Genomic DNA, 23,827 nt, shown 5'->3' on the forward strand with positions numbered 1-23,827 from the left:
TATATGGGCATATAAGGGATTCTGTTAGGGATCTCTCCATACAGTATATGGGCATATAAGGGATTCTGTTAGGGATCTCCATACAGTATATGGGCATAAAAGGGATGATGCCTTTTAGGAGAACCACACTAACAGAATCAATATATGGCCAAGACAGATGGCTTTTCACCCTATAGGTGTCATACTGGTTTCTGTACGCACGCAAACGCGTGCTCATGCACGCACGCACGCACGCACGCACGCACGCACGCACACAGGCACAAACAAGCATGCACGCATGCACGCACGCACGCACGCACGCACGCACGCACGCACACAGGCACAAACAAGCATGCACGCACGCGCGTGCGTGCACACACACACACACACACACACACACACACACACACACACACACACACACACACACACACACACACACACACACACAGCCTGTTGCAGAAAAAAAGAAAAGGTTGGGTGGGGAACTGCATGCCTCTGAATAAAAAAAAAATCAATGAACCAGCCTCCCCAACTCGCTACCAACAGAATGTGTTTGGCAATGTATTCTTAATAGCTGTTGGTTTCCATTAAGTTGACAGGTATTGTTGATGAGTATCCCAAGTAGTGTAACATTAATGTGTTTCCATAATAATTACTGTAATAACTGCTTGGTAATAATTACACTGACTTTTTTTTACTTTATTTCTCATTTTTTCACCCAGTGTAAATTATCAAATGTAATCCTGGGCACTACACTCCCTCTGCCAACCTAGGGAGACTGACCTCATGCTTCCTCCTATGCATGAGGAGTCCAAGTTGCTTCTTTTAACCTGACAGGGGGGGATTTCTCCAGTTGGACCGCGTTATTCCAACCCTTTCCCCTCCATCAGGTGCCCCAGCTGGCCAGGGGATGCAATAGAGACCAGGATTACTGTATGTTTTTGTGAGGGTACCTACCCTAGGAGACACGGGGAAAACATGCAAACTCCACACAGAAAGGCCCTTTTGCCAACCCCACTAGGGTGTGGGTACTGATGATGCGGAGGAGAGAACACAGCCCCATCACCACAGCATCCCCAGTGGGATCGAACCCAGGACCGTCTAGCTGAGAGGCGACAGCGCTACCGATGCCCCCTTGATACTCTAGCTGTGAGGCGACAGCACTGCTAATGCCCCCCTTGATATAAGTTTTGATGTATTCTCAAGTTGGTCTATATGTAAAATAATAATTGCTAGTATTTGACTTTGTATTGCAGATTAAAGTTTGTAAAAAAGAATTTCAACAGATCAGGGAAGCGTACCAGAGTTTTAATTGCACGGGCAGCATTGTTCCATATTTGCTTGTTAGTCTTTATGTAATAGTTACATTTAGGTGTCATATTTCTTCTAGACATCACGGCTGATAGGCTACAGCATTCAAGGGCCGTATCTTATCTATCTCCATGGGGAAAGCCTCGTATCACAGCCCTGGGCTGGAGGGTGACATCGAAGTAACCGATTCAATATTTATAATAAAATTAAAGATATATTTCAAAGAGTGATGGGGTAAAATACATTTTGGAAGTAATTATGTGGACTACTGGCAGTGTGCAGTTGCACAAAATAAGTTCAGTAAAATCGGCAGTGGTTTGGGAGAGTAGCTCCAACACACACACATGCAGGCATGCTAGCCAGTAAAAGGAAAATGTTGGATGGTGAACTGCCTATGAATTAAGTAGCAACGTCTTCGCCATATTTAGCGGTTAGGGTTAGGATGAAAGGCTTAGTTTGGACATTGTTGTCATTCCAGGTGCAGGTGTGTTGTAAGGTGTGCCAATTGCTAAACCTGACAGAACCAATCATGCGATGCTGCCCTCTGAATAAATTGCAGTACCCATCAACTCTGTGCACACCTCCAGCAACATTTGGGTTCTCAAGACTTCAACGCCTGTTATTGCATCATTCTCTAGTTGTCTACTCAACCTTTCCTCGCACCTCAGAAGCTTTGACGGGTAAGCATTCTCATTCTGAATATTTAGTATTAACTTGTTTTAAAAAGTAATAATAATCGCGTCAAGTGGGGATACTTATGGTATACCTTGGGCAAATGTGTATTAATTGTATTAACTAATTAATTAATTATTCATTGTAATACTTTTATTATTGTATTCATTTGGTAATGAATATAATAGTCTTATTCCTCTCCCCAAGTGTTAGTTAGGACAAACAACGCTCAGTAACACTCATATTTCCCTATTCATAGGTCTACCAGACAAGGCTGTCCTTTGAGCCCCCTGCTGTTTGCTATCGGACTTCGTTCAAACCCTCGCATCACAGGCATAACCAGGTATGGCACAGAGCAAAGGGTCTCACGCTACACAGTCACAGACACCCTCCTTTTATACCTTTCTAATTTGTCCATATGTGTTCCTGCTAGAGTGCTAGACACTTGACACACTGGACACAAAAGCCAACTCTCTGGGTAAAATCCCCCAAATGTATCCTTTATATAACTTTCCATTTAAAATATATGGTTTTACATATTTAGGAATCCAAGTTACACGTGATTTTAACAACCTGTTTAGGGAAAAATAATTGCTTTGCCTGTCACACATGCGACAGGACTTTGAGCGCTGGTTATTGCTCCCACTAAAATCTAGGGTTAAGTCTGTTAAAATGAACACTCATCCTAAATTCTGTTACTTATTTCAGTGTATACCAATCTTCCTCACTCAGGCATTTTTTTAAAAGATTGGCAGTCTAATATTGGACTTGAAACAAATGACATGAGGAATTCTTACAACAATCAAAACCTTGCCAAATGTTATATTAAATTATTACGCTGCTAATCTAATCTAATCGGTCTAATTTTATCATGCTACAATTAAAAAAAAAACTCTCCTCAAGACTCTCCTCAAGACCTGCTCTGGTACACCCCTCTGAACTTCTCTCTACATAAAAATATTACGTTTTTTTTTTCTTTTCTTTTTTTTTCAATATGCACGTTACCCCAGGGCTCCACCGGCGGCGTCGCGTTGCTCTGCGTCGTGGCGGCTTCATTGACGCCGTCACATTGACGTCCGACCGGCTCCACCGCAGCGCAGCGGCTGTGTATTCATTCTATGGCCAATATAGCCCATTTCCAAAACTACATGAAAATCACTTTCAAACAGGAATAAAACTATTTGTGACCTGAATGTGAACGTAGGCTATAGAGCACACTATGTTCACAGCAGAGAGCAGCAATGCACCACGGACCACTTTGTTTTGTCATGATTAAAGCCTAGGCCTATGTTGTATAATTTTATCAAAGAAGACCGCTGTAATTACATAAAAAAATATGCTAGGATTTCTGGGACATCTAGTCACCCTTGTGAATGACGTGAATGGATAGCCAACAGCAGAAAAGCACGTATGTAGCCTACATTTAAATATACAATGCATTTATTCATATTTTATACATGACTGGACGTTGTGGACGCCGTCAAAAAATTGAACCGGGGCGATTTTTGAGTTTGGACGCCGTCAAGGGAGCGTCCGACGCGGACGTTGACGTCGGCAGTGGAGCACCCTTCATTGATTAAAACGGGAGCGTTCCCAACGTTGACGTTGACGCGACGCTCGACGCGCCCGGTGGAGCCGGGGGGTAATGAGTTGCATTTGATGTAACTGCATGATGGACAATATATGAATAGGGATTTTCTTCATTCTTTCTTGTTTCTATCTTGTTTTTAACACACTTTATGGCTGCATAGTGTAGCCAACAACAGGTGGGGTCACTGGGGGAAGAATAATTGCGGGAGTGGAGTGAAGTTGGACATTTGCGAGTTTATAAACTCAGAAAATAATGAGATTTAAATTTGTATTTTTCAGAGAAAATACAAATCTGAATAGTTTATTGAAGAAAACATATCCCACTGACTTTCATACTGTGAGCGAAGGGCCACAACTTGAAACCATGCAGCATTTTATTAGCAAATGCATGAATTTGGTTGACACAAAATGTTGACTAGGCTATTTTCCTTTACAGCTGTATGTGTCACTCGGGTGTACTTGGAGGTTACAATGTATTAATTATATTATTAACATAGGCTATAGTTGCCCATGTGTCACTACCATTAAATTGAGTTAAAGTGCAAAATTATCTTAATCCCCTGTCTCACAGTGTCCTCAGAAGCACTTATTATAGCATATTTTCTAAAACCGTTTAGAGAGAAAACATTAGTAACCAGTAAGACTCCCTAAATCGGGAGATAAGCGACCGTCAGGTCGCATACACAAACTTTAGAAGGCAATGGTAACCAAGCAGGAGGGAATATGGGAAATGGGACAGATCTATGTAGATGGCATGACTTTAGAGATACTCTGTACCGATTTGTGTGATTTTAAGGCAAAATCTGTGTTTCCTGGCCTAAAACCATTTGGAGAGATACATTTGTAATTAAACCCACATTACAGTACATCTGTCGTTCTCTTTTGTAGAATGGGCAACGCTGTCGAGGCATGCACCATTTACCACCCAGAGGGTCTGACAGCTACCCCCGTCGGCCTGAAAAATACCACCGTTTCAGGGAAACCGACCTCCACGATGATCCGCATCAAGGCAGTTACCACTGGAGAGGACTGTGCTGGCTCCATTCAATTCACTCAACCTGATAAAAAGGGTTCCTCTGAGCTTAAGCTTGATGTTAAGGGACGGGATTCCGCCAATCAGGTCAAATGGAAAGATAATGATTTTAAACTCGAGTTTACTCAGGAATGGCTTTCAAAGACAGAAATGAAAATCAACGTCACAAACGACTAAAAACAACATCAATTCTCTGTTTCTTCTTCTCTTCTTCTCCCCCTGCTTTACTGCCGTGCCCCTCTATTTGCACCCATACCTATTCATTATTATTCTTGATTTAATATTGATCTACTTCTGGATTTTGTTTTTAAAAAATACCTCTGAATTGTAGAGGTTTCCCTGGGATTCCCTTTTACTTTCTGTCGGGGAAGGTACAGAGCATTACTTGCCACAAATGATGTGTTAACTTCAATAAAGCATTAGGCCTACAGCTCTTGTGTGGGTTATTGGTCTCATTTGATGAACAGTGATGTTTACAAGATTGAACGAGAGGAGAAATCTATTCATCTCCACAGTAGTCATAAACATAAGAGGACATTTCATCTGTACATTCCATTACCGGTAAGGAGGGGAAGTATAATCCTACAGGAAGAGTATATCGTCAGTATTATGGTTACTGATTTAGATGATGGTTGAATCAATATTTTATTGATCACTGCAATGTCAGGAAAACACTGACAGAATCCCTTTCAGGCCCATACAGAATATGGAGATATAGAGATTACACGTTGGATTGAGACGGTCCGGGGCCCGTAGAGTATTTAACCCATTCAAAACGGGTACACAGTATAGTGTATCATTATTTTATGCTTTAACTTTGGAAAAATAGCAGATCTACAAGCTCACAGCGCGGCACCGAGTGCCGCGCTGTGAGCTTGTAGATCTGCTATTTTTGAAAAATCGTGATAATTAGAATTTTGACCCGATTCTATAAGTGTCTTTTGAATCCTTCTAATGTTTTTTGAAAAACCTATGTTTCTATGTCAGCAATCTGGCCAGCCATCGTCAAAGAAAAGGTCCTTTTCACTTAACTGGAGCTCAGTTAGTCTGTTCTTGAGAGACTACTATGTTAGTGGTTCTCAAACCTTTTCATGTGAAGGACCCCCAAATGTATTTGGCCACGGACCCCCATCTCAAAATATCTAGTTCCAGGGACCCCCAGAAGCAAAATTTGAGTTACAAGCGTTCGGTTTAAAAATACATATACCGGTATTCAAATATTTGCACACATTTTCACGACTTTTTTCAAAAATAGCAGATCTACAAGCTCGCAGCGCGGCACTCGGTGCCGCGCTGCGAGCTTGTATATCTGCTATTTTTCACTGGTTAAAGCATTCAATAATAATGTATCAGTAGAGTGTTTGTTCAGTAACAGGAGTCTCCAGCTCTCACCAATTTTATCCAATCAGGATAAGAGAACTCAGTCAGGATATAGACAGAAGTTAAATTGTTAGTGATGACACTATACTGGAAAAGGAACACTGGGGAGGCTCAACTCTATGCAAATGTGAAGCATGAAGCCAATCACAACGCAGTAATTATTTTGTGTTGAATGTCTGCATTGAGTGACAAATCGACCCCATGCACTTCAGACATGGCCATCTCTAGCCATCAAAAGTACTGAGGAAAGTGTGTGTCTGTGTATAGCTATGCTCACCTTCACCACAAGGGTGCAGTGTAGGTTAAGTTTATATGTTGTGGTGACTGGCAGCACAACAATTCAATGGGGCTTTATTGGCATGAGCAAACCTAATGTTTACTTTGCCAAACACTGAATGGCCACCTGTGATACGACAGAGACACAAGAGCATATCCTTCCTTTAATAAAAACTGAACACAGAAATGAATCTCATTTCCATTCTATTACACAGTAATAATCCCATTCCCAATCAGAGAATGTGTCCACATACATCCGTATAATAGGAGCACGGGTGCACTGTTTTAATTGGAAAACAAATACTAATAGCACAATTTATATACTTTTCCATCTAATATAAACTGATTATACCATGCAATTACAATGCATTCATAATTAATGAAACATAAAACAAGATGATTTATCACAACATAGACCTTGCATAAAATAAGATGATTAATTCCTGATCAACAATACATTGTTGAGAAAACAGTCAAGGACTTCCTATGAAATGAATGGTGGCTCCATGCACAGAGCAAGGAAATTGCTATGCATAATACAGATTTATAATTTACTCAGGCTTGATTTCAGTGCAAAACCCTGTCCACCTGTACATGTTTAAAATAGAGCTGCACAATTATGGCTAAAGTGATTCTGTCTGTCTGTCTGTCTGTCTGTCTGTCTGTCTCTGTCTCTCTCTCTCTCTGGGGGACCCCACTTTGATAGAGGAATAATGAAAGAGACATGGATATTATGAACCTCAAATGAAAGGGTGAAATGTGTTTTTACTTTTATTAAAATCTATTGTATTTCTTGGATTGACTGTATTTTATACAGTATTATGCTGCACTGTACCATAGCTACATTCATATTCCCCCCTGTAGCCAACTGACGCCTCTGGAATCTATCAACTTCTTAGAAAAATAAACAGAACCATGCCTCAAAACCCATCTCTATCGACTTGCCTTTCCTGCAAAGAAACAGAAAACAACAGAAAACGTATGTTGTTCAAGCGCACGTGTGGCGCAATGTGCACTTTTTAAATACCGTATAGCACTTTGTAACTTTGTTTCAGAAAGATGCTTTATCAATAAAAGACAGTAACAGTACAGTAACACAGTAAGTTGCAAAAGCTGACATTCCCATTAAGAGAAATGGCAGGTTGGCCATATGGAAATTCTCTCCCCCACACTAGGCTAAATTATGTACACCTCCATGCGCTTCTGTGGGTGCAATAATTGTGCACAATTAAAACAACACATTCACACACATGTATTAATTACATCAGAATCATATCATTGCAATACAATAAACTATGCAAAATATTTAAAGTGTTTTTTTTTTCATGGGTATATTTCTCAGAATATCGAGTTGATTTGACCACGGACCAGGGACTGATGTGGACGTGTCAGCGGCCACACTCTACACTCTATACATCATCACCGGCTCACACAATGTCTCCGAGGAGGCCATACCCTTCAAATCAGCTTGTGATGGACATTTGCTATTTGCCACAGCCATACAAAATAAGTGATTTTTGAATTTATACTGATGAATTGAATGAACCACAATGGAAACAACTGGGGCTTTTTGTGTTGTCCTTTTAGCATATAATCTGTGAATGTACTCACTCTCCTGTACTGTCAACAACCCAGTTCAACTCATGGAAAAAACAACACTAAAACTAAAATCATTACAAAGTCATTTTGGTTTATTATTTTCGCTATGTTAAAAATACATGATTTGGATCATTACATGCAATACTCGATATCAACCGCTGTAAAAAAACAAAAAATGAAACAAAACAACAACAAAAGAACATGAGAGGGTACAGTGCACAGCTGTACATACATACTGTATATCTCTGGCAGAAAGCAGCCATGTCCAAAATATTCACTATTCAGGGAATGAAAAAAAGAACAACAATACTGCCTCATCAAAGTTGGTACGGTGACTTTATACATTGTGAGATACTCGTGTTATTATGTTATCGTCACTTTACCCAAATACAGCTCGAGTGGAGCTAGGAGTTTTTGGACCGTTTGTTTATTTATTTCCTTCGTCTGACTGGTCATTCTAATCAGCGATAGACGAAACGTCCATCTCCACAAGTTGGGAGTCAAACGACAGTTTTGAGGATCCAATGGAGCTACAGCAGGTGGCCTAGTCCAGTGGTTCTCAACCTGTGGGTCGGGACCCCCAGGGGGGGGTCCTCAAATCATTTTGGGGGGTCCCCACTTAATGTGCAACATTGTTTTCTCACTCGACAGTAAACAAACCAACATACAGTATAAGTGTATGGAGGGTATCTGCACATTTCTACAGTGACAATTTAAGGACTTTTAAGACTCTTTTAATACCTCTAAAATACTAAATTAAACATTGGCCATATTGTCAAATATTAGAGGCAGAAATTGTGAAAATAGCCGATCTACATGCTCACAACGCCTCGCAACGCGAGGCGTTGTGAGCATGTAGATCTGCTATTTTCACAATAGAACCGTGTTATACAAAATGCATTCTCTCAAGACGGACTAGTAGCTCCTTTTCTTGACGATGGCTTGCCAGATTGTACAAAATGTAATGCATCAACTCTTAGTGCTCGTCAGGGTGGGGGTCCCCAGTTAAAATATGATTATTTTGGGGGTCGCGGCCTGAAAAGGTTGAGAACCACTGGCCTAGTCAGAATCACTATTCAATACTTTTCCTTGGTTCAATATTTGTGAAACCAACACGCAGACCGTGAAGGGCGTCTATTTTTAACAACACAAGTCTTGAATGGGGGTCCCTGGCACGAAACATTCTCAGATGGGGGCCCCGCAGGAAGATGCATTTTCATTTGGGGGTCCCCAAGGGGGAGTCACCACATGAGTCTGATGGTCAGAGAATAAATGCAGAACAGATGAATTAGCTGTCTGGTGTAACAACATTTTGTATACCGTTGCCTGTTGGGACCCATTCATTATTTTATACTTTAGCTATTGAAAAATAGCAGATATACAAGCTCACTTTTTCGAAAAACCTTGAAGATTTGCACACATCTTTGTATATATACTTTTCAAAGCAAACTTTTGTAACTCAAATCTCTGCTTCTGGGGGATCCTTGGAACAACATATTTTGAGATGGGGGGTCTGTGGCCAAATACAGGTACTTTTGGGGGTCCTTGACATGGAAAGGTTTTAGCACCCCTGATTTAGAGGAAGGATTTAGAAGACCTTAAAAGAATCGGGTCTAAAATATTCAAAGACTTGCACAAATTTTCATACATTTTCAAAAATACCAGATCTACAAGCTTGCATGCTGTGAGCTTGTAGATCTGCTATTTTGCGTTCCAGTTTTGAATGGGATACGACTGACCCACAATCTACAAATGCCTTCTAAATCAGTAGTTATCATGCTTGAAAGATGCTTAATCCGCTATCTTTGAATAGCCAAAGCCAAAATCCAAAATGACACAGATGCTTTCCCAGCTTTAATGGTTTGGTCTGTTCAAATAATTGTTACATAGCTCTATATTGTGATAGTAGTCATTGCTTTTCATTAACAAGGGTCTCCCTGTCTCTCCAGCTCTTTAGTCCAGTGGTTCTCAACCTTTTCAGGCCACGACCCCCAAAATATCATATTTTAACCCCCCACCCTGACAGGCACTAAGAGTTGAGGCATTACATTTTGTATAACACGGTTCTATTGTGAAAATAGCAGATCTACATGCTCATGAGGCATTGTGAGCATGTAGATCTGCTATTTTCACAATTTCTGCCTCCAATATCCGACAAGTTGGCCAATGTTTAATGTGTCATTTTAGAGGTATTATACTATACACTTAAACCAGGGGGCTTCAACGTTTTCAGGCCAAGGACCCCTTAGTTGAGAGAGAGATGAAGCAGGGACCCCCACAACCTTTTCATAGATTCCATAATATAGTTTCATGGTTTGACAGCAACGATCATCAGTGTATTTTGGGTTCATGTCAATTTGTGTTTTCAGATATTTAACCACTTGAACCGTCAATACTCTGTACTTAGTCTGCTCTTTATCCCCTCTACACTAAAGCTTATAAGCTCACAACGCCTCACAGCGTGAGTTCATATAAAAAAAGGAGAAAAAAGGTTTTTATCACACAAAGATTTGGAGGACCCCCTGTAGTAACTCTGGGGACCCCCTAGGGGTCCCGGACCCCCTGTTGAAGACACCTGACTTAAACGTTATGTTGGTTTGTTTGCTGTTGAGTGAGAAAACAATGTTGCTCATGAGAACCACTGCGTCAGTAAACGGAACATGTTCATCTAATCAGGGGGAGAGAACTCACAGGATAAAGAATAGAAGAGTGACATTGAAATGGACGAAACAAAGCGAAACAAACAAATAGAATTAGCGGACACAATTGGAACTACAACGCAAGATCATGCGACAAGCTCTTTGCTGTGGTCTTTCTCCTCCTGACTGGATCAAAATGTGTTTCGTGTTCCGAGCTGGAGACACAGGGAGACCCCCTGCTACTGACCAAACACTCTTCAGATGGCAGTGGTTTTCCACCGTTTTCATATCTACGTCATTTGAGCCATGGACCACCATTTGACGAGATTTAGCCTCTCAAGCCCAAAACTTAACTCATTTAGTGCCCCTGAAATTAACGGATTATAAAGTCCACGACGCCACCTTCAGGCTGGCATCACCGCCGTTATCTTATTTTGAAGGCCAGAAGTCCACAGCGCAATCACTTCCGGTCTGACGTCATCGGGTCGTGCGCCGGAACCGATCCTTGTCCACGTGGAGTTGTGTAATGGCCGACCGGGAGCTTTTATAACTGTGTAACATAAGCGAGCATCTGCCTCCATCCTAGCTTCTAAAGTGTAGTTTTGAGATAATGGACATTAAAGATGAGATCCCCCGTCCACCTCAATGTTATGGATGGGACTATTTTGTGCTCGTGGAGCCGTGATGATGCGAAATCAGCGACGGATTTCGTCTCCGGACCTCCGCCCATTCTTCTCGGTAATGTACTCGCCGTTACAGTAATATATTACTTTTCCCGAGATATCTCGTGAATGGCACTACATATACTCGAGTACATTTCACGAGATATCTCGGGAATGGCACTAGATGAGTTAAGACGTTGGATAAGATTTTGTAGACTAGTAAACTAGACTCCTCCTGCCTTCTGAAGGAGTCTGGTTTACGAGGCTAAAGATTTTGTTGTGTCGACGCTGTTGCTGTATTGATGTGGTAGTCATGACAACCATAGGAGAGATGACGGGCAAACGTTGATCAAATTAACAATTCTTCTACATTCTCTAACCAAAATGTAACTATTGAGAGGGTAAAATTAAACCAAACGGACCAGTCAGGGTCCATTTGGTTTCGTTTTACACGTTGGTCTCATTTGTACACTTTCAGAGTGTGACAATTGGAGAAACGTTGGAGAACCACTGTGCTACACCGAATGGAACGGAGCCTTCGTTAGCATCATTGGTAACACCTGTGAAGGAAGTATACGGAAGAGGCCCAACTCCTTTCCGGCATGGCTGCGAAACAACCCTGTTCACACATGAATGGAGGTTAGTGTTGTTCTGTTCAGCCTCGCCGCTGCCCAACGGGTCTCGTCCAGGTCTTGGCGTTGTCGTCTTCTCCCCCCTCGTCGGTTTCATTTCTTCTTGTTCTCCTTGCAGGCCACCACGTAGCGCTGGGCCACGTTGAGCGGGGGCGAGTAGCCGTCTGCGTACGACGTGTCCTCGAACAGCACAGAGTAGTCGTCCTGGGGCTGCAAAGCACAAGACGCCGGGTCAGATGTGTGGCCCTACACTACAGCAAAGGGTTCCCAAACCTTTGAGGCCGCGACCGCCCTAAATAATCCTATTTGAACATCAAATGTAGCCCAATTAACATTGCACAGCGCAATAAATTGCGTGCAAAATGCAAATCAATTGGGGCCAGCAGTTTTAGGTGTTACACCGTGATTGTGATTAAATTCTAAAGAGGCTTTTACAAAGAGGTTACAACTTACAAGCTGTAAAAACTCCCGGTCTCAAGATAATCGTATCGTGGAGATTTAAGTGTGTCCTCAGTTACACACTGGGATTTTTATTTGCAGAGCTGCATATCCATTTAAAGGAGTCATCCAGACCAAAACACATATAGGGTTAAATCTGTCTTTTATCATACCCCTTTATACCTGCTTTAGTCGATTTTTTTCATAGCTGCCCCTTTTGCTAGATTTCGGCTGCCCCTGTTGCTAGATTTTGCGGGCCCTCTCATAACTAACAGTGTGTATAGCCTTTATACTAGTGCGGTTATTTCTTCAGCTTCAAAGTTAGTATTTTTTTATTGGATTGTGTTTACACAACGTCCTGAGACCAACCAAACCGCTGTTTTGACCTCACAGGCACCCTTACTTGTCAAACCGACCCCTCCCTCCCCTCCCTTTCTAGCCTCTCCTCTCCCTGCTCTGGTGCAGAGCAGAAGCCGTTTGACAAGTAAGGGTGCCTGTGAGGTCAAAACAGCGGTTTGGTTGGTCTCAGGACGTTGTGTAAACACAATCCAATAAAAAAATACTAACTTTGAAGCTGAAGAAATAACCGCACTAGTATAAAGGCTATACACACTGTTAGTTATGAGAGGGCCCGCAAAATCTAGCAAAAGGGGCAGCTATGAAAAAAATCGACTAAAGCAGGTATAAAGGGGTATGATAAAAGACAGATTTAACCCTATATGTGTTTTGGTCTGGATGACTCCTTTAAACCCTCTATAATTGGTAAAATGGACCTGGAAATAACGTACTTGATACAGTCTTTTTTTCACTTTCGACCAAATCTCTTTGCCAAAAAATTGCCGATCTACAAGCTCACAACGCGTTGCGACAGGATAATGGATCTTGGATAATATAGTACATCACAATTTCTTTGGTCACAATAATCGTGACATGAAACGTTCATGTCGTCCCATCCCTATAGTGCTCACCCGGTGTGGAGGAGTGTGAATGAGGGCCCGGTAGAAGCAGGTGGTCTGCGGGTAGAGGGCCAGCACCAGCTGGTCTTTACTGAACAGAGCCTCGGGGTCCGTCTCCGGGTTGGCCTTCCACTGGGGCAGCGGGATGATGCGCCGCCGGCTCAGCATGTGCCTCCTGATCACACACACACACACACACACACACACACACACACACACACACACACACACACACACACACACACACACACACACACACACACACACACACACACACACACACACACACACACACACACACACACACACACACACACAAGCAAGACAGACATTATGTTACAGGGGTTGACACTAAGGTCTCAGAGGCACTTGTCCGTCGGGCAAGCACAGGTCATACTCATGTTCTACTTGTCCAAAGTTCATGCCCACTTGCCCGAAAAGTAAATTGTCCATTATAAAATGATAGGTACGATTTTAATTACCGCTCAATTTAGCACTTATTTCTTTTCTTCCTGGGGCTGTGCGATAAAAGAAATTCATCCTGTACCTCAATACTTCCAAATCCAAATACCAAATACCTACATAGCTATGATGGAATATGTCTATGGTTTCACACTTGTTATTTTACATTTTTAAGTGTAGCAACTGTAAAAACAGCACATTATAGGTAAACTGTGCTCTTATTTTACATTCCACAGACCAGAAGACCACGTTCAGGTGTTTAGACAGATACGGTATCTTTTGTTGTGTTTATAGACGGTTGTGCCCCCTTCCAAAATAGCACTTGCCCGGTTGGGCAACCTGAAACTTCATCTGCCCAAAGGTTTTATTTACTTGCCGGGGACAGGTGGGCAAGCCTTAGTGTCAATGCCTGTGTTATATCGTTGTTGTCCGGTGGAAAACGTCCAAAACCGTACGTTTTTAGAGGTGTGCCGATTGATCGGTGAGTGATCGCGATCGGCCGATAACGCCTCTATCGGCTTTGATCTGTTTCGGCTTTGCCGATCTACAAGCTAGATCAGCTGTTTTCACAATATTTATCTGTGGACTGAATGTAACCTCAGCTTCAACTCCTAGTTGAATTGGATACTAAAGGACCCCAGCCAGCAATCTCCTAATGTTTATACTTAATATATAAAGTTTTGTAAGAAGAATCATTAAATATATAAATGCTGCGACAGTAACACAATAAATAGAAGAATGTATGGATCGGGAATATCGGTATCGGCAGATACTGATTCCAGTTCATCGGTGATCGGTATCGGCCCCAAAAATCGCAATCGGAGCATCTCTATTCGTTTTGTATTTATCACTTCACAAAATAATTTAAAACTAGTGAAAATAGCCGATCTACAAGCACACAGCTTGTAGATCTGCTATTTTCACTAGTTTTGTGGTGCAGTCTTGTATGTTTATTTTACGATAAAACATACACATTTGAAACTTGGAGATACGAGGTTTCTGCCCGACAGTGACCATTTGTGCACTTGCTGCCCAAACTTTTTTACGTTTCAAGGAGCCCCGGTTTGATATGACTAAAGTCGGGATTTCAAACCCGGTCCTAGGGCCCACGGGTGATGCAAAAACTCCATTTTGGGGAGGACGACGTCATCAGAAAGTGAAATACTCCATTGGCTTCTATGGTATGGTATTTAATGGTATTTATCTTGGAATTTATCTCCAGATCGCGTCGATTGTCAGGAAGCGCTTTCTCTCACCGGGCCACTAACTAAGCAGTGGACAGTCGCGGTAACAAATTTTATTTTCTGGTTCAAAGAATACATGTTCAATCGTTGTTTCAACAGCGTGAATTTGCACAACATGGACACTAGGCCTGTGCAAAAAAATCGATTCACTATATTATCGCGATGTTAAGGCCGGCGATTCAATTAATCGATTTTCAAAGTTCAGAATCGATTTTCCCGATTTTATAAAAAAAATAAAAATAAAAATAAAGTTTTATTTTTAGGCGAAAGACAGAGGAGAGCGGTTATTCTCCTCTCTCTCTCCCTCCCTCTCTCTGTGTGTGTGTGTGTGTGTGTGTGTGTGTGTGTGTGTGTGTGTGTGTGTGTGTGTGTGTGTGTGTGTGTGTGTGTGTGTGTGTGTGTGTGTGTGTGTGTGTGTGTGTGTGTGTGTGTGTGTGCGCGCAATGTGCATGCGTGCGGCAGTTCACTTCTCTGTGAGCCACGTTTCTCCCCTCTACACACACGCACACGGAGTAGAGAGAAAACTGCTGACACTGGAATAATTCATCATAGATCATAATATAAGTAGCTTACTTTTACCTTTGTAGCTGTTGTCATCTCAAAGTAAAATCCACAATGTTATGCTCCAAATTGCTTGGCTCGTTTAGAATGACCCTAATTTGACATAGTGTGTGAGTGTGTGCGTGTGTGTGTGTGTGTGTGTGTGTGTGTGTGTGTGCGTGGCTCCAGTTAACGTCTCTCTCCTTCCCTCTCTATGTGCGACATGAGAGATAACTGCTCAGTCACGTTGCTGTAAAACTTCCAAAAAAAAAAAAAAAACATAATTCCAAAGCCATTGGAGTAGATATGGACAACAGTTGTAGTTGATCGAAGGATAACGTTTGTAATTCCCTTATAGAGTTTAAAACAGTCATTTCCATAGGGGCTAACGTTGGATGAAGCGTTGCCATTCAGTTTCTGACACAGAAACAAGCAAACAGGTCTATAAAAAGGTGTTGCCAGATCCTGTTTTTGCGAGCAAACAGGTCTATAAAAATAAAAAAATTGGGGAATGTCAGTCAAACAGAAATGTTGCTGTCTGATATTGTTTAAGAACAGTGGTTCTCAAACATTTTCATGCCAAGAGCAAGGATCCCAAATGTGTAATATAGTGTACAGAAAAACAATCTTAAGGGCTTTGGCCTATTATTGATTCTGCTTTTAAAGGAATATGTTATTAACCATTATAACCAAGTAACCTTGAACATAATGAAGGGCAGACAATATTGCCACTGTGTTTATAGGAAAACGTTTTTCTTTTTTTCTTTTGGAGGAATTTTCCTAGGACTAGGACTAGAATCGAAAGTTGAATTGAATTAATATATACAATGTCAATGTTGAGTAAGAGGAATCATTAAATATATAAATGCTGCTACAGTGACAAATTAGAAGAATTTATGGATTTCATGCTGTGATCGATCGGTGCCTGCAGCACAGCGATTTTTCTTTTATCTTTTATTTATGACTGTTGTGTTCTGTGTTTTCTGGCATCTTGACCAGGAACATGTTGTAATGTTGTACGACTGGCACTTTGGCTGAAATAAATGTCAGAAAGATTGACTGACTTTATTTGGCTGCATTGATTTTGAAGTATATGATTCAACTTTTAATGTTTTATATTGTTTAGAATTGTTTTAAAATGTTTCAATATAAAAAAGCTAATTTTTGGGGAAAAATCGCAATAATCGTGATTCGAATCGCAAATCGCAGGAAAGCGCAATTAATTGTGATATAATCGAATCGTCACCCAATGAATCGAAATCGAATCGAATCGGGAAAAAGTGAATCGTCACAGGCCTAATGGACACGCTGCTGGCTTCCGTGGGTCAAAATAAGGTAAGAATGATCTACACCAGGGGTCTTCAACAGGGGGTCCGGGACCCCTAGAGGGTCCTCAGAGTTACTACAGGGGGGCCGCCAAAACTTTGTGTGATAGGATAATTATTTTAAAATTAACAACGTGAACCCTCGCATCCCTATTCTGAGGAGAACTTTAGACAAAAATATCAGATCTACAAGTTTGTAGATTAGCTATTTTTGGCAATTTTTGGTGTAGAGGTAAAAAAAAAAGAGGTGACCAAGTACAGAGTGAAAGGTCAAGTTTAGTAATTATTGACGATTTAAGTGGTTAAGTCTGAAAGAAAAGCACATCAACACAAATCTAACAGACTGTCAAACGATTTCATGAATCTATCTATGAAATCGATGAAAATCTGTATCACACATTTATACAATATGTAGAGGTGGTCCCTTCTCCGTGTCTCTCTCAGCTAAGGGGTCCTTGGCCTGAAAACGTTGAAGACCCCTGATCTACACAAACTCTGAGACTGAAAAAACTGAGCCAAATGGATGGTTCCGTTTGTACACTCTCAGAGTCAAAGGCCTTTGACTCCTCAAGGACCCCTGGGGGTCCCCGGTAGTGATGCTCCGGTCGGCCCCTAACCCTCGGGTCCCGTGGGAGTGTCCGTGGTATAACACATAGCAATCACATATCAATCTTTCAAACTAAATAAAAATAGGTTGAGAATCAGTGGTGAAAGGAATCAAACTCACCTCATCTCCCTGCTATGTTCAAGTTCAACCTCAAGCTTAACTGGTAGCGTGCCCAGGATTATTCAACATTTAATCGGCAGGTGCCCATGGCAACCCGCCATTTTACCTACCTTTGAGGCCCTCCTGGCAAAAAAGTAATCCTGAGTAATCCAAACAAGTCCTGTTTATCACGATAATATTTTCTTTCAGTCAGGACCGTTTTTAAACAATCGCGGGCCACATTGCTTTTGTAACGCCCGGTAGAAAAGGCCGCGTTTTGAACATGAAGGTGATTTAAAAGCCAGATTAGGAGAAAAATTCACTTTTCCGTAGCAGCGTGCATGCATGGAGAGTTGGAGACACCACTTCCCGGTCACGTGATCTCGCGCTGCATTTCGGGAAATTGAGTGTTTTTTGTCACCGCGGTAGCCTGGTACAGTAGCTACTGTACAGTAAAGTTTACTGTACAACGCGTCAAACGCGTCAAAGGGCGCACAGAGACATCAGAGAGATTGACGCATTGCCACGTCGTGGACCTCTAATGAGTTAAGTGAGGTAAATAGTGGATAGTGGAAATAATTTGAGGGATTGAGGCAACGGCTCGAAACACAATCAAAAGATATAGACAAAAGAAAAGGCAGGTAGAGAATAGCAGACAGAAGGAGGTTAACTCACTCTTTGCCCTCTTCATCGATATCATCCACTTCATACCTGTGGGAGAAAATGGAAAGGGTCATTTGAGCACGAGCCACATTTCTACTTCTAATCCAAGACTCCCGTTTAGCCAGGGGAGATGTATGCCTCTATTTTTTACACCAGTGTTTCTCAAATGGCGGTATGTGTAGTACTCCTAAGGGTACTGCGGGGGGGTACGTGAGAACATTTTGAAAACGTGAATGTGTATTTTACTGTTATTGTTAATGATAAAACATTGACAGACTTTGTGTGAACCTGCTCATCTGTACATTGTTAAACCATATTACATCAATAACTAGACTAGTACAACTGTTATTGAATAGAAAGCAATGTTATCTGTCATTATGCGGTTTATTAGTAGGATAACCGAAAATAGATTTTCACTGCGCAACATGCTGGCATGCTGACTTCTAACAGAATCAAAATTAGCCTACGTGTCTTCGTGGCGCCTGAGAACCTATAAATGCCCAATCGCAATCATTTGAGATAGTCGCAACTACATTTGCGTAGTGGAAACAGCAGATCTTCAAGCTTAACCAGCCATCAAATAAAATGCCTTATTACCCGGGTAGTTTGAATGCTTGTTTCTGATTGGTCAGTTGCTGAAATCAGCGGTCTGTTATTTCTGGATAGCAGACCGCTCGGCTCAATAACAGACCGATGGCTAATCAAAGACTCAGCACACCTGCTGCAGTCAAGCTGCGCTGCATGAATTTAGTGCCGTATCCAACATGTCAGCCATGTAAACAACCACACAGCGACATTTAGAACTAAACGTTGATCTCAAGAATGTTTTTAAAAATATTTTAAGCGAGAAATAGACGACGTAGTATCAGAAATGGATTCTATCTAATCAGCACTTCCTTGTTTTCCAAGGCGACCGTGTCGCGCTGGGAGGACGCCCAGCGCAACACTTGTGGAACACTTCCAGCCGTCTGTAAACAAGGAAATATATATATTTTTTTTAGTTTTGAGTCAAATTATTGACTCGGGGTAATAAGCGGGATAAATACTGGCTCCTTGGGGGTTGTCCATATATAACATCCCTTCGAACTGATAACTCCCCGAGGCGCCAGTCCGTCGGGATGTTATATATGGACAACCCCCGCGGAGCCAGTATTTATCCCTTACATAATGGTAATGCCATAATGGTAACAGCCCTAGATATCAGCACTCATAATGTTTAGAGCAGTACCACTTGTCAGCCAGTAGGTGTCCTCCTGACACCAGGATGTAAGTGGCAGCTGGCAGTGACTGAACAGCAGTGCAGGCATTTCGGGCAGTATTTTGATGGAATCGTGCACTTTATGAAAGAAGCATGAAATTTGGCACACAGTTAGAACATGCCATATGGAACATTTTTGGCTATAGGGGCATCGCAGATTTGTCTTGGGAAACTTGTGGGAGCCAATCAAAGTTGGGCTCTCATAGACTTTACTATAGAGTAAAATAATACAAAAAATAAATATGCTTTAAGTAGCATGTGAGGGGTCAAACTAGGTGTTTTTCGGGATTCTGAATCCAATGCAAACATTTATTTTGCAGGAAAACCATTCCTTGGGCTAAAAACGGACCCCATATAAGTGATAAAAGTATGGTTTAGTGATGAGTCATCACTTTTCAACAGTTTTGTGGTGGCCGTTTCTCGGAAAGGAATGTTTTTCGTGCAAAACAAATGCTTGCATTGGATTCAGAATCCCGAAAAACACCTAGTTTGACCCCTCACATGCTACTTAAAGCATATTTATTTTTTGTATTATTTTACTCTATAGTAAAGTCTATGAGAGCCCAACTTTGATTGGCTCCCACAAGTTTCCCAAGACAAATCTGCGATGCCCCTATAGCCAAAAAATTCCCATATGGCATGTTCTAACTGTGTGCCAAATTTCATGCTTCTTTCATAAAGTGCACGATTTTTGCCTGAAACGCTCCCACTAGTTGTGCTTCAGTGCAGACTAGAGCCACTACCATTACAACATTAAAGTTGACTTTTAATGGACCAATTATTTGTGTACAAACATTGGGACTGAATGCAGACTGTTTCAACATTCATGTAATCAATTCTCAAACAGAAACCTGTTGTTTTGGGGAGCGCTGGTTTCAGTTCACTCAACATCCACTTAAGAGTGTTGGCTCGTGAGGTGAACATTTGTAACTCAAATCTTTCTTTAGATGGGGGCTAAGCGGTCAAATACATATCATTCTGGGGGTCCTTGACATGAAAAAGTTTGAGAACCACTGATCAAAGGAGGACTTAGTCTTTGAATATTTTTTACCCAATTCTATAAGTGTCTTATAAATCCTTCTAATGTTATTTTAATTTTTTAATTTTTTAACCTATGTTTCTATGTCAGTGGTGCTCAAACGTTTTCATGTCAAGGACCCCGAAAATGACTTGGCCATGGACGGCCATCTCAAAATATGTTGTTCCAGGGACCCCCCCAGAAGCAGAGACTTGAGTTACAAAAGTTTGCTTAGAAAAAAATATGTTCTTTTGCCACTCTGTGCCGCGCTGTGAGCTTGTATATCTGCTATTTTTGAATAGCTAAAGTATAAAATAATTCCAGGTCTTAAAAAATAGCTCACTGTGAGCTTGTAGATCTATTTTAGAAAAATCGTGGAACTTTGTGCAAATCTTTAAATATATATATATTTTTAAAGCAAACTTTTTTATAAATCTGTGCTTCTGGGTGTATATATTTTGAGATCTGGGTCAGCGGTCACATACAGTACATATTGTCGCTGTCGGGCAGAAACCTCGTATCTCCAAGTTTCAAGTTCATACGTTTTCTCACCAAGTAAAGCCCTGCTTCATCATACAAGGCCGTCGCACAAAAGTAGTGAAAACAGCTGATCTACAAGCACGCGTTGCGTGCTTGTAGATCTGCTGTTTTCACTAGCTTAGTTCATTTTTAAAATGATTATACAAAACGAACGGTCTTGGACATACAAGGTTTCCACCCGACAACGACGATATATTTCATGGTGTTCTCGACATTAACTCACCCACTGCATAGGACGAGTTTTGACGAGCTATATTTATGGGTCCACTCTGCTTATGACGAATATGACGAGTTATCAATTAGCTTTAATAACTATAAAACAAAAAAGTATGATCGCCGATTCGCCGTCCATAGCGCTCTATGGACCGGCCCTATTCACAAAAAACGGATCTGGATGTTCCAGAACGGAAATGGGGGGGCGGGACAACGACGCCTGTATCCTGTCTGCCGAAATGTCATCCGGTTCAATGTTGTGCAACACCAGCGTGGCGCTCAGTAGGTTTCGCTTTGAGCGACGGAAGGCTGTATTGTTTTGTTGCTTACCGTGCATGGAACGTATTGTGAATGCAATCGGTGAACCATCGCGCAATGGATTCGCGCGCGCGCCCACGTTAAAGGTAGGCAAAATCCTGGCGGTGTGGACCATTAGAAGGGTCTTAAAAATAGCGGTGGGTGAGTTAAAAATACATTTTTTAGGTATTTATCAGGCCTATAAATGACGTTCCGTACTTGTTGGTGGAGTGGCTGTAGCTGACCACCTCGGCCAGGATCCACTGCTCGTCTCCGTCCACGCCCTTCACCCGGGCCGCCACCTTGTCGCCCTGCTTGGCCACGTAGTCTCCGCTGGCCGGGGTGGCGCCGCACAGCGGGGGAGGACTGTGAGGGGGAGGAGGCAGCAGAGAGAGCAAAGACAAGGTCACACGCTCTGGAGAGCTGGGACATTTCAAACCTTTGCAGTGATGTTACTAGGTTTTCAATGTAATGGGTCCCGGGACCCACAGGTGGTCATTCAAATGGGTCCCAGAAAAGTTTTATGAGTCCTCAATATAAAGTTTACGCGCGCAAAATGGCGTCGGACGTCGGTGGAATCAAAACATTGACGTTTCTATCGCCTGTTTAAGACTTTCTACGTGGATTTTATTTGTGTTAACGTAGGGTAAAGTAGGATGCTTTCACCCATGAACAATGGTGGTGTCTGTGGATTTTCTTTTTCTTTTACCGCGACGCGGTAAATTATTTTAACATGGACTCCAATGGAGAAGCATCCCCGGGACCCCAGGACCATGACATGAATGAGTCCCTGGGTGACTTGAATGAGTTTTTGATGCGGGATGCGCATGTAATGACATCACTGCCTTTGTTGTATGTTTGGCTTGATTAATGTATTTTTTTAATCATCTATCTTTGGTAACTACCCCCCTCCCCCTGCTATTTGTGAAAAGAGCAGATCTACAAGTTCATTTCACAATGGTTGCCTTTCTTATATTCTTTGACAATGTGGACAAAGTTTTTATTGTATAGTTTGTTGATTAATGGTAATGGTATTTTGTCTTTTCTTTTTGCGTTTGCTAGGTATTAAAACAGACTTAAAAGTCAGACAAATTCTCACTTCACTGTCAACTAATCTTGGGCCTATGATTCAGTGTGCTACAATTGAATCCGAGACAGTTCCAGAAACAGTTTTAGCTGTCCTGGGACTTAAGGTGCTGTGTATTAAGTTCTTATTCTTGGGGTTATCGACATCTGTAGAGTCAAGAGTTGTAGGCTTCCCGAAGAATGGCGTTGAATTCAAGTCTTCCTCTGAAACCGTTAATCACCTCTACTGTGGGGGAGTGGAGGTCTCAGAGAGAGAGGGAGAGAAAGATAAAGAGAGAGAGAGGCACATTTCACCTTGTGAAACTGTTATTAAACCAGTGACTCATACATACTTCAACGGGGTGAATATTTCTTTCTCCCCCACGCGGTGCATGCACACACCTCCCACCCCCTAGACCAGGCACGTGCACACATAGACATCAAAGGGGGCTTGAGCCCCTGCCCTTTTATCCGTCTGTAAAAAGTGCCCTCTCCAGACCATGAATGCAGTTTTCACTATGGTGAAAGAAATGCAAATGCCCCCTCTTTCCATGCCATACCTGAAGGCAGCGTGCAAGAGAATCGCCTTGTCAAAACTCTCCTGAACTTGAACGCAGCATCTTATGTTGAAAGAATTGCCCTCTGTGTGCTAGAAATCCATCCTTAGTTCAGTGTTGTATGAAGCACCGGAAATAGCCGACCTCCAAGCTCACAACGCGTCGCAGCGCGACGCGTTGTGAGCTTGGAGGTCTGCTGTTTTCGGTATTTTCACCAAAAGTGCCCTTTTTAGAAACGTCAGCCCCTGCCTCTCTAACATTCTCTGCACGTCCCTGCCCTAGAACCTCCCATGTCAGGTGATCTCTGAGGATTTGAGGAAAAGAAGCCAAACTGCCCTCTGCTTGTTTTCACAGACACTAAGCAGTAACAATGGCGCAGCAGCAGCCTGGAGATGTGGACTGCGACTTCTGCACCCGGAGAAAACTGAAAGCCGTCAAGACGTGTCTCCAGTGTCGGGTCTCTTACTGCGACGCGCACCTCCTCCAGCACTACCGATCTCCCGCCCTGCGGGCTCACAAGCTGGTCAGAGCCTCCGGCGAGCTCGGGCAGAGCGTCTGCCCTCGCCACGGCGAGGCTGAGACGCTTTTCTGCCGCACCGACCGGCGGGGCGTCTGCTCCCGGTGCGCCGCCGAGGAGGAACACCGAGGCCACGACGTCGTCTCGGCGGCGGCGGAGCGCGCCGAGAGACAGAGGGGGTTGGCGGCGAGCCTGGAGAGCGTCCGACGGAGGATCCGGGAGAGGGAGAGAGACGCGAGGCTGCTCCGCGGG

The 23,827-nt window shown here is 42.4% G+C and overlaps 1 protein-coding gene across 1 annotated transcript in view; it reads right to left on the bottom strand.

Annotated features, from left to right (window-relative positions):
- Positions 1-7,320: 7,320 nt before the first annotated feature.
- Positions 7,321-23,827, bottom strand: part of sgf29 (SAGA complex associated factor 29) — a 28,266-nt gene continuing 11,759 nt past the window's right edge. The window contains exons 7-10 of the mRNA XM_080724234.1: positions 21,656-21,802; positions 18,123-18,158; positions 13,183-13,345; positions 7,321-11,986 (exon numbers count right to left, since the gene is read on the bottom strand). Of these exons, the coding sequence (XP_080580360.1) occupies positions 11,870-11,986; positions 13,183-13,345; positions 18,123-18,158; positions 21,656-21,802 (463 nt within the window). The 3' untranslated portion in view covers positions 7,321-11,869. The remainder of the gene's footprint in view (positions 11,987-13,182; positions 13,346-18,122; positions 18,159-21,655; positions 21,803-23,827) is intronic.

Source organism: Nannobrachium achirus (assembly GCF_963921795.1).
Source record: "Nannobrachium achirus genome assembly, chromosome: 4".
In the NCBI taxonomy this organism is placed as follows: domain Eukaryota; kingdom Metazoa; phylum Chordata; class Actinopteri; order Myctophiformes; family Myctophidae; genus Nannobrachium; species Nannobrachium achirus.